Source organism: Micropterus salmoides, unplaced genomic scaffold (assembly GCF_014851395.1).
Source record: "Micropterus salmoides isolate LMB-PRFRI ecotype aquatic unplaced genomic scaffold, ASM1485139v1 Ms_hic_scaffold_19, whole genome shotgun sequence".
Classification (NCBI taxonomy): domain Eukaryota; kingdom Metazoa; phylum Chordata; class Actinopteri; order Centrarchiformes; family Centrarchidae; genus Micropterus; species Micropterus salmoides.
Window position 1 is genome coordinate 770,517 of NW_024041039.1, and position 11,305 is coordinate 781,821.

The window sequence follows — 11,305 nt, forward strand, 5'->3', positions numbered from 1 at the left end:
TTGACGCAACAGGAAGAGGGTGAAGGCAAAGCCATATATGTCATGTTCCTCTCTGGGAACGTGGAGGTTATTTCTAACAAACGCAGAGCGAGCACAGTGAAGGCCTCCTGTCAGGGTCCCTTCACACGGCTGCTGTCTGACTGTTGTCCTCATGGAGTTTCTGATCTGGATCCATGCTGTCCAACCTCTCAGCAAGATGATCACCAATTCATTCATTCAGTAAGAAGTCTGAGGCGAAAACAGACGTGTGATCAGTAAACTTTAATAATATAAAGATGTTGTGTTGCTCGTCTTTCAGTAACTTGTTCAGTGTTCAAACTCTGGCCTGAAAGCTCGTTTCCAGTTAATCACCTGAGTCAGAAAAACACGGCGACACACAAACTTTCTCTTCAACTCGTTTTAATCCCAAAGCTGAATTTCATCAAAGCAAAACAACAGACAGGAACGATCAGGAACTATAAAACATAAAAAAGAATCCGTGTGAGAGCCGTCAGCAGAGTTTACATGTTGTCTTCGTCAGAGTCGTCCTCCTCCTCCAGAGAATCCTGAAACACACAGGGACACGTGGATCAGCTGACTGCAGGTGTGTGTGTGTGTGTGTGTGGTCAGTACAGGTGTGTCCTGCTCACCTTGGCGTATTTCTCAGCCTCCTCTCTGACGTCTTTGGGTACCAGCTCGTGTCGTCCGTTTGTGACTGAGGGGAGAGGACACAGACAGGAGGGTCAGGACTGAGTCCATCACGTGACCGGCCACCTACACTGAGCATGTGCGTGGCCGGTGTAAACAGGAAGCAGATCGTCTACTCTGCGGCTAAAGAAGAAAGTTCTGCTAGAGACGAACGCAGAGCAGCGATGGAGAAGAACCACAGCAGGGATTTCTCTGCACGGAGCCACGGCGAGATGGAACTGTTACTGCGAGGAACGCGGGAGGACGGAGACCGTGGCGGCGGGAAACAGACTGGGAGTCGACGCAAAGCAAATCCAGAGAGCTGCAGAGTACAAGAGTACTTTACACAGTACAGAATACTAATAAAACTCTGTCAGCAGCATCGCGTTTCTGCTTCATCACTGATCAGAGCCAATCAGGAAGCCGAACGTGAGCGTCATCGTCTCCACCCATCGGCACCAACACGGCGCCCCGGAGTGTAAAACCAGAACGGGGTCAGCAGCGTTTTCACACTTCAGCGTTTCAGTCTGGACCGGAGGAGACGCAGCAGAAGTTTTAAAAGGAAGACGTAGTAAAGTGGGCGGAGCCTCAGTCTGCCAACATCAAGTTACATCAATGTTAAAACTCGACCTGCGTCACTAACAGACGAGAACAGGAAGAGAGACAGTAGAGCTCTTCTTCTCCCTTCAGTTCAACAACACTGCATCATTGCTGAGAGACAGACTGGCGAGGAGACAGACAGACAAGCAGGCAGACTGGCGAGGAGACAGACAGACAGACAGACTGGCGAGGAGACAGACAGACAGACAGACAGGCGAGGAGACAGACAGACAGGCAGACAGGCGAGGAGACAGACAGGCAGACAGACAGACAGGCAGGCGAGGAGACAGACAGGCAGACAGACAGACAGACTGATGAGTTTAACGCTGGGCAGGGATGGTTCATTTTTACTGATGGCCTTATTGAGACTGCTTAACGATCCGATTCTTTATCGATACTGTATTATTTGGTGAGACCAGCCCCAGCAGCCTGAGGCCGGCTGCAGGGCGTGAGGAAAATATTCAATGTGCCATAACGTTATAAACTGAGATGACATCACTTGTGATAAATAAACATATACTGAAGTGTGCATATTAACTGCCTGGTTGTTTTTAATTTAATATTTTAAATCCAGCTAAATGTTGTTTCTGGACAACAGCAAAGTAACTCAGTAACTCTGTGACATCACAAGCAGCGAGTGACGTTTAGAAAGAACATCGGTGTGTATCAGCCCCTCCTCCTCTCTCCTGGCTGCAGGTAACGTTACAGGTAGAGGAGGAGCGGCTGCTTTGTCTCAGCAGCTGAGTTTAAGACTACAGACCCGTCTGTGCTGCAGACAGACATCTGGCTAATGCCAAGCTAGCGTTGAGAGAGGAGTAAATTAACCCTTTCTACATGTTTGGATTGATAAAGTATTGTCTTTACTCGCAAAGGTGTTATTGCACGTACTTACAGTAACGAGACGCCGCTGTCATCAACTAACGTTACAGTAGTTTGGAGCTGACTCCACCCTCACTGTGTTCCACTGCGACGGCGCCGCCTCTCGCTCTGCTGCCGGTGTGTGTGTGTGTGTGCGTGTGCAGCAGGCGGAGACTGCAGCCTGATGATTTTCTGATCCATTGCGTTTCAAATTAAATCAGATTTGACGCTCGAGACATAACGTTACATCTTAGGACCCGCAAGTCTCGATAAGCTCGGACCTCATTGATTTTGAGAAATCTTGGAACCGGGTCCCCGTCCCCATCGCTCGGAGAGGACGAGCTCTCAGCTCTCAGGTGTGATCGTCTCTCACTCGCGTGTTTCGATGCGTCAGAGCTGCAGGAGCTTCTGACGTGTTCTCACATCTCTTCTAAATATCGGTTTCTAAAGCAGCTCTTAATATCAGCCACCAACAAACCCAGATCGGTCGGGCTGCAGTTTGAACGCCGCCTTGATGTTTGTCCACGTGTGTGGGGAGAGTGCAGCTCAGGGATTGGTCAGACAGCCAAGAGGAAGTGACATCACAGGAGTTCAGCCAGTGAGCGAAACCTTCCTGTCTCTCATCATCCCTCCCTGCTGAGCACATGAAGCTGATCGACCTCACTGATCAGTTAAAGTTAACCTTTGAGAAAAAGTTGTGTACATAATAATAAACAGGAAGTGGAAGCAGCACCCTGATTGGTCGGTCCTTACCTTCTCCCACCCAGCTGAGCTCCAACTCGAAGGCTTTGTCCTTCACCTCGTCGTGAACGATGTAGATTCTGGGGACAGACGGGGCTTTTATTTTGGTGACAGTCTTGATAATAAAGTGATTCTTTCAAAGTAAAACACGATCAGCCTGAGCTGCCGTTCGCCGTCAGGACAGCTGACTCACATTTTGGCGACCTCTTTGACCAGCTCCCTGCACGTCAACTCCTTCATCTGCCGGACAGACACACAGTTACACACCTGGTCCGTCAGACGGACTCATCCGGATCAGAGCTGGCCGCTCTCTGCTCCAATAATCTGGATGTAAAGATTCAGACTCACCTGCAGTTTCTCGATCTCTGTCTTGGCGGCTTGTTTTGCTTTTCCGATGGCGCAGCCCCAGTAACCCTGAACACAGACAGAGTGGTGACTACAGACGCAGCCAAATGACAATATTGAAAAACTTTCCAGATTATTACCGATTTCTTCTGCCTTTTTTCCCCCTCATTGCATAAATTAAATAATCAAAATGAGCTTTTTCCTCAGCGTTTCCTGCAGGATGTGGAGACTGGTGGGGGGCCCGGGGCCCGGGGCCCGAGAGGGCCATTTCCTTTTAATAGACACATGTAAAATGTTTTCTACTTTCTGTGAATTTAATCCAGTTAATCTTATTTCCATCCTGTACAGACGCCTTATTTTGAAAACCGGATGTTGTCACATGCGTTTCCTCCTCGCACTAAATCCATCCAGTCCGACCCGGTTTGATAAATAATGTAGTATGTGGTTCTGGTCTTCACAGCCTCTCTTCATACTGCAGAGCCAAATTGACAGGATAAAGTCTCTAACCTGCCTGTCAGCTCGCTCTGGGCCGCTTCACTTACCGTAAAGGCTGGAATACGTGTGCACTCCAAATGTAGGTGCGGCTAGTTTAATCTCCTCACAGACGAGAGACAGAAACACTCAGAGTGGTTCTTTTCTAAGAAGTCAGCCACAGATGGAGACAGTTCAGCAGAACAGCGTCTGCAAACGGCTCGGACTCTTTAAAATGCTTCCACACCGCCGACATGGCAACTTACTGTAATTGCTCGGTAAAATTTATTTGGTCTTTCAACTCATTGGGCCTCCTGGCGGTCTAACAGTGTGTGTGTGTGTGTGAAGAGTGCAGCTCAGGGATTGGTCAGACAGCCAAGAGGAAGTGACATCACAGGAGTTCAGCCAGTGAGCGAAACCTTCCTGTCTCTCATCATCCCTCCCTGCTGAGCACATGAAGCTCACTGATCAGTCTGACCGTGTGAACGAGTGATGCTGTGATGATCTTGTTCTCAGTGCGTGCAGCCTATCATCACCGTGACAACAGTGGGCGGTCTGAGTGACTCACGTATGAGATGCCGGACGGGTCGACCATGTAGAGCTGAGGACCGTCGTCTTTGTCGTACGAGCCCAGGATGAAGCTGCGGAGAGACAAACAACAACGCTCATCACCTTCCTGTTCCTGAGCTCGTCTTTTTCACACCGACACATGGTCACGTGTCAGAAAAATGGAAATGTTAAAAGTGAGTGAGCGTACAATTTTAACCATTTCAGATATATTTAGTAAAATAAATCTGAAATCACGGTCAGCGTTGATATAAATCAATTTAAGGGAAACTCTTTGAACTTATTCTCTCTTCTAGCAGCAAATATTTACTGTTGTTTCCGTGTTCACTTGATTATACAGGAAGGAGGTCAACCATCCAAATCATCTGCAAGATCTAAATATCCGTTTATAAAGCAACTCTTTTAATATCAGCCGCCAAAAACCCAGATCGGTCGGGCTGCAGTTTGAACGCCGCCTTGATGTTGGTCTACGTGTGTGGGGAGAGTTCAGCTCAGGGATTGGTCAGACAGCCAAGAGGAAGTGACATCACAGGAGTTCAGCCAGTGAGCGAAACCTTCCTGTCTCTCATCATCCCTCCCTGCTGAGCACATCCTGTTCATTTTAACGGCCCTGTGCTCTCCTGGGACTCTGTTGTACCTGAACGCAGCACGCTCGGCGATCAGCTGACGATGAACGAGTTGAAGGTTTCAGACTCACCTGCAGCCAAACGGCCGCACGGCGCTGTACAGCGTGTAGGCGTGGACGTACATGGCCACTCTGTCGGACAGGTGCTGCAACAACAGGAAACACCGTTAGCTTAGCATCACACAAACTAAACTTTGTGAGGAGCGAGCCCGGCGGTGGAACACATCGGCCACAGATCCGGGTTCTCAAACTGAAGAACATGTTTGCGTTTGAACCAGATGATGTCACATTTTATAGACCCAACGATGACTCAGCTAAATAATCTGCAGATTAATCCACTAAGAAAATAATCAGTAGTGCTTTATGTGCAGAAAGACAAACCTTCAGTGGGATGTCGTGTCCGTAGTTTGATCTGAAGCTGGAGGCTTCTTCTCTGGCAACATCGGCGAGCGAGCGAGCATCAGCCAACAGGCCGGCCACAGCCTGGAGAGAGAGAGAGGGGGGGGGGGTCTTAGGATATTCAACCGTCAGAACAGCTAAAATAAAAAAGTATACAACAGATGAGTGAAGTCCAGACCCCAGCAGAGGGTCAGGTCTGTAAGAAACTCCTGGACTTTAATGGCTCCTGTGTTTCAGCAGCTTCTCTGCTCCTTCAGAACAACCGTCTACCTCAGGGCCGGCGAATCAGTCTGGCAGCGGGACAACTTTATTTCATTACCCAGTGGACCACAACAAAGGCAAATTATTTCAAGTCTTTGTGTCGCCTGCTCGTGTAGCTTGATTTATACTCCTGTGCAGGGTCTACGCACGGAGCAGCGCATTTATACTCGTGTGTCCGTCAATCTGCGTCCGCTGCGTTGACTGTTGCCGGCTGAGCAGGCTAACTTCCGGTTTCCGCTAACGTGAATGGGGGTAAAAACTGTAAACGTGCGGCTGGTGTAGCCTTTTCAAGTGTTCTCGAGAAGGTGTATATCCACGTGTTACAGCTGCCGTTTTGGCCGCAAGTAAAATTTACTTCAAAGCACGGGCACTTCCTGTCGGTCTAACTGGCAACACACGTCCTGACATGTTGACACGTCCACAAATGATGTCAGACTGAGCATGTCTCACTTCCTGTTCCCTGAGCTCTGTGCTCATCAGGTCTTTTGAGATCCTTGCGTTGTCCCACCCTCATTGGGCTCATCTCAGGTAGGGACGAGTCCGCCTACAGGTGGGAGATCGACCATCTGTTGACCTGGTGCAGCCAGAACAGTCTGGATCTCAACGCTCTGAAGACTGTGGACTTCAGAAAGAGCCCAGCCCCACCCTCCCCCATCATCCCGTGTGACTCCCCAGTCACCACTGTGGACTCCTTCCACTTCCTGGGCACCATCATCTCCTGAACATCACCTCCCTCACCAAGAAGGCCCAGCAGAGGATGTACTTCCTGCAGCAGCCTGCCAAAGACAACGATGGTGCACTTCTACACCTCCATCATTGAGTCCATCCTCACCTCCTCCATCACCATCTGGTTCGCTGCTGCCACTGCCAGGGACAAGGGCAGGCTGCAGCGCATCGTTCGCTCTGCAGAGAAGCTGATTGGCTGCAATCTTCCTTCTCTTCTGGACCTGTACGCTTCCAGGACTCTGTGGCGAGCAGGAAAGATTGCAGCTGACTCCTCCCACCCCGGACACAAGCTGTTTCAGACTCTCCCCTCTGGCAGGAGGCTGCGGTCCATCAGGACCAAAACCTCTCACAAAAACAGCTTCTTCCCGTCTGCAGCCTCATCAACAAGCAGGTAAACTCTATGTAAACTTTCACACATGTAAATCTGATGTAAATATCATGGACAGCCATCTTGAAGATATTCTTTTATCTTTCTTGTCAGTTTTATGTTTAATCTAGAGCTGCAACGATTTATTTGATTAGTCGGTCGAAAGAAAATTAATCGACAACTATTTTGATAATCGATTAATCGCTTCAGTCTTTGAGTTTTGGACTGTTGCTTGGACCAAAGAAGCAGTTTGAAGACGTCACTTTGGTCTCTGCAAAATTGTGATGAGCATTTTTCACAATTTCTTGAGGGTTTACAGACTTAATTAGTTGATTAATCGTGAAAATAGTCGGCAGATTAGTTGACAATAATCGTTAGTTGCAGCCCTAGTTTAATCTTGGTGACCACGCTGGGACTCAGCATCATCTCCACCGTGGTTACCATGGTGACGACCTGCATGCCACGCAGACACTGCTGCTGAGCAGTGTGTGTGTGTGTGTGTGCGCGTTTACCATGCCGACATGTCTGTCGATGTTGAAGATGCGTTTGTTGGAGCCCTGCTCGTACAGTTTGGACAGAACCAGCTTCTCCACCCCGAACACAACGCCGTCCTTACAGCGGATCGCTATGGCCGTGCTGAACACACACACACACACACACACACACACACACACAGCGTTATGGAAAAGCTGCTGCAGAGGTGCATTCAGGTGAAACCACACAGTCAACAAAAACATCCACTGAAAGATGAAATTCTGTTCCAGAGCTGGGCGATAAAACCAGAACGATAATTAATTAATATAAATTTCCTCATTAACAAATGTTTGATTTAATTCATCTGAATCACGAATGAATCAGCACTTAATTTTTCTGCTAAGATATTTATTTTGTTGAGGAAACAGGATTGAAAAGAGATTTTTTATCACAACAGTTCTGAAAGTTCTGCCTCAGATTTGTTTGGCATCAAGACTTTGTTCTGACCAGAAAGAAAAGTTTAACACTTGACTTTCACTCAGGAGCAAAAATCAGTCTTTAAACCTGAAAGAAATAAGATTTGATTTATCCTGATAATTGCTGATATTTTATATTTTTTTATCGTATCGCTCAGCCCCACTTTATCATCAGAACACCTGACTCATGTCCACAGATCAATCCCTCCACCGCCGTGTCTCTACTTTTCTATTACATATTTATTTAACCCGGTAAAGTCTCATGCTCTGAAAGATCATTAAAGCTCCTGACAGACGCTTCATCAAACTGCAACATGATTCATTTTGACGTTTAATACGACCTCTGCTCCCACTGAGACGCCACAGCTGACTCTTCATATCACCCACTAAACTAAATCTCTTCTCACGTCCGCTCAAAGGCAAAAGTACTGCCTCGTTCACCAGGAACACCGTCACCTGGTTGGTCATCAGTGTGAACACAAAGTGATCAGCTGTTCTCTGCTGTTACATGAAGCTGCTGACCTGCTGTTCTCTACGGCCTTCATGGCGTATTCCACCTGAAACACTCGGCCATCTGGAGAGAAGGTGGAGGCCGACAGGTCGTACTGCAGGTGGAGACAGACTTGATGTTAGCAGGTTCACACCATTCACCTATTCGTTAATTATACAACACAATAACTCAAAGTGATTTCAAACCCAAATCAAAGTGTAAATTAATATGAGGGTGTTCATCAGTTCAAAGGTTTTCAAATGAATGAAGGTCTGTGTGGCTACCAAACACTGGCACAATGTTTGGTGTGTTTTAGCTGTGAATTCAGGATTAATTACAGGACTGTTGTTTCATAATGTGCTCTAAATTTATTAAAATCCACTTTCACCTCATATGTAGTAAGTTACAATCTACTGTCACCAAACTTCACATTATATCTCATCGTTTGAAATGTCCCACTGATAGCAGCACAGGACGGATGTTTCAGCTCTGAGCTTTATTTTATCTGAGGCTGTTTATTATTTAAGGCTGTTTGGTGAATCAAGAGAAGCCCGGATGAATTAAACACTTAAAAACATTCACAGAAAGTGTTGTGCGTCTTCTTCATGGAGCGAACTTCAGTTCACATGCAAGGAGAGTTAAATGCGGTGTATTCTAAAGGGAGTTTGGCGTACACCGGAGCTAACTGTTAGCATCGACTCTGCTTAACGTTCCCGTCAATATCACTAATTTATATCACTAAAGTGACAAAAACTGTGACGAAGCTACGGCGGGATGTTTGTTTTATTTCTGTAGGTTTTAAAGTTTTCACAGCAAACTGAATCTAAATTAAAGGAAAACTTAAAACTTTGTATACTTTCAATTTCAGTTTAGCTTCTGCTAGCGGGCCTCGTTGTGACTCAGCAGGCTAACACGCTAGCTAGCCAGCAGGCTACAGGCTTCTATGAATGATTTTCAGAATAAAAGTGGATTATTTCCCTGTAAACTGGATTCAATGTGACACAGAAACATTGGGCGTGAAGTTGAAGTGAAGTTCTGCTCAGACAGACAGTGAAACACTCACCCCGGTTCCGATGGAGCTCATTTTAACACCAACTCTGGATCCGGTCAACTGCTTTCAGCCCGCTGCGCCTGCGCGTCATCACACTGTCAACGTCACCGCGGTCATACGTCAGCTTCCGGCTCCGGCCTTCACAATAAGAGCCTAATTTTAAAAAATCTTCCTTCCAAAATAATCTCAATGAAGCTCCATTTATTAGCTTTTTCTGGAGCTTTCGATCATATCACATGGTTCTCTTCAGCACACATAAAAGATAAAACACGTTATATGAGGGAGAAACAAATTAACATATATCCAGTAAAATAACAGACTTTTTAACAGAGTAATTTAATGTTAAAAAATGTGATAATAACTAATAACTGAGAGACAGAGTCGGAGAGATATTGTTTTTCAATACAAATCAAATTAAAATTGGGATTGTTTTGGGTTCCAGCCTCACAGATGTGAAACAACATGAAACATTTTCAGAGAATCAAGCAGAAGCAAATCTTCTGAAAAATCTCCAGAGCAGCTTCTATCCACAGTAAGGACATTTAAAGAAAAGATGACTAATGGATGCAACTTCTAGTTTACAGAAGGAACAGTTTTAAATGAGTTTAATAATTTATTACAGGGTCAGCGTCTATGTGAAACTTTCATTTGAACAAAGTTTCCCGCACGTCTTCCTGTTTTCCGCGAGCTTGACACAGCTGCACTTACACACCACAGAAGAAGACTTCTTCCGTCCTGCGCGGGTTCTCTGCCGCCGCCTGCTGCTGCGGAGTGACGCAGCAGTGACGTCACATAAGGTTTGTTGTTTTGATCTGGGGGGGGGGATTAAAAATGAACCACATGTTGACAGTTTTCAGCCTTTCTGCTGTTGGATGTATAAATTAAATGGATATAATGTACAACCTCCTGAAATGTACAAAGTTGACTTTTTTATGGCTGAACAGAATTTTGCCGTTACAATTAATATTTTATTATAAAAAACTTTTCTTTATTTTGACTTCTCTAAAAGCAAAATACCACATTCTCCCACATTAATGCTAAATCCCTTTAAATATGGTCAAAGATGAATCTGCTGAAGTTCAAAGGAGGCGCAGGTAGTTTCTGGGTGGTCTCTAACAAAAAGACAGTTCTTCACGAGCTGCAGTGAAATGTGACGTAACCGAATACAAACACAGGTGCAGAAAATTAGAATATCGTGAAAACGTTTTTTTTCTTCCCGTAATTTAGGTCAAAAGGTGAAACTTTCACATATTCTGGATTCATTACACAAACGTTTTTATATTCTGATATTTTAATATTTTGAGATATGGGCTTTTTATTTCCATGAGCTGTAATTACCAAGATTAAAGCAAAAAAGGCCTGAAATATTTCACGTTGTGTCTTATAAATCTAGAATATATGAAAGTTCCACTCTCGTCTTTGTGGTGCAGCAGCAACGTCACCATATAAACATTTCATGCCATAAAAAGTTTAACAAATATTTCCTTTAATAATCAGCTGATCGTTTGTGTCCGTCCGTGTGTTTAGGTTCTGCATGATGTACAAGTACAGACCTGAGAACCTGTTTGTAGCTGCTTCTGCTAAAAAAATACCTAAAATGTTCAGAAACATTTTGAGAATTTAGTGTCAAGCTCACTGACCACAGGATTTCTCTGATGTACCCGCCCACAACAGAAACCTCAGACCAATCAAAACTGTTGTTACACATCAACAGTAGTTAGAAGCCATTTGGCAGAAATGCCAATCAAATGAAACTGTAGCGACTAAATAATATTAATATATCTGTGTTGATGTTTCAGAGACTCATCAGCTGGTCCTGATATTCCTGACCCCCGATTCTCTGCTCTTTATCTTATTTATGTTGAAAACCTGTGGCGACCAGGTAGAGGCGGGGCCTAAAAACCTGTGGCGACCAGGTAGAGGCGGGGCCTAAAAACCTGTGGCGACCAGGTGGAGGCGGGGCCTAAAAACCTGTGGTGACCAGGTAGAGGTGGGGCCTAAAAACCTGTGGCGACCAGGTGGAGGCGGGGCCTAAAAACCTGTGGCGACCCGGTGGAGGCGGGGCCTAAAAACCTGTGGCGACCAGGTGGAGGCGGGGCCTAAAAACCTGTGGTGACCAGGTAGAGGCGGGGCCTAAAAACCTGTGGTGACCAGGTAGAGGCGGGGCCTAAAAACCTGTGGCGACCAG

General features: G+C 46.0%; 1 protein-coding gene and 3 non-coding genes across 4 annotated transcripts; all 4 read right to left on the bottom strand.

The window, feature by feature from the left end:
• Positions 1–382: 382 nt before the first annotated feature.
• psma3 (proteasome 20S subunit alpha 3) lies at positions 383–9,262 on the bottom strand. The gene is made up of 11 exons (XM_038728043.1): positions 9,130–9,262; positions 8,099–8,181; positions 7,139–7,262; positions 5,255–5,356; positions 4,946–5,019; positions 4,250–4,322; positions 3,214–3,279; positions 3,059–3,105; positions 2,878–2,945; positions 630–694; positions 383–545 (listed from the first exon to the last, which is right to left on the bottom strand). Exons 1-11 carry the CDS (start codon positions 9,148–9,150, stop codon positions 501–503), a joined length of 768 nt encoding a protein of 255 aa, XP_038583971.1. The 5' UTR covers positions 9,151–9,262; the 3' UTR covers positions 383–500.
• On the bottom strand, positions 2,678–2,756 carry LOC119911081. Its single transcript, XR_005445780.1, has one exon. It is a non-coding gene; the product is annotated as a small nucleolar RNA SNORD53/SNORD92 (small nucleolar RNA).
• LOC119911082 lies at positions 4,045–4,123 on the bottom strand. Its single transcript, XR_005445781.1, has one exon. It is a non-coding gene; the product is annotated as a small nucleolar RNA SNORD53/SNORD92 (small nucleolar RNA).
• Positions 4,747–4,825, bottom strand: LOC119911083. Its single transcript, XR_005445782.1, has one exon. It is a non-coding gene; the product is annotated as a small nucleolar RNA SNORD53/SNORD92 (small nucleolar RNA).
• Positions 9,263–11,305: the final 2,043 nt, after the last annotated feature.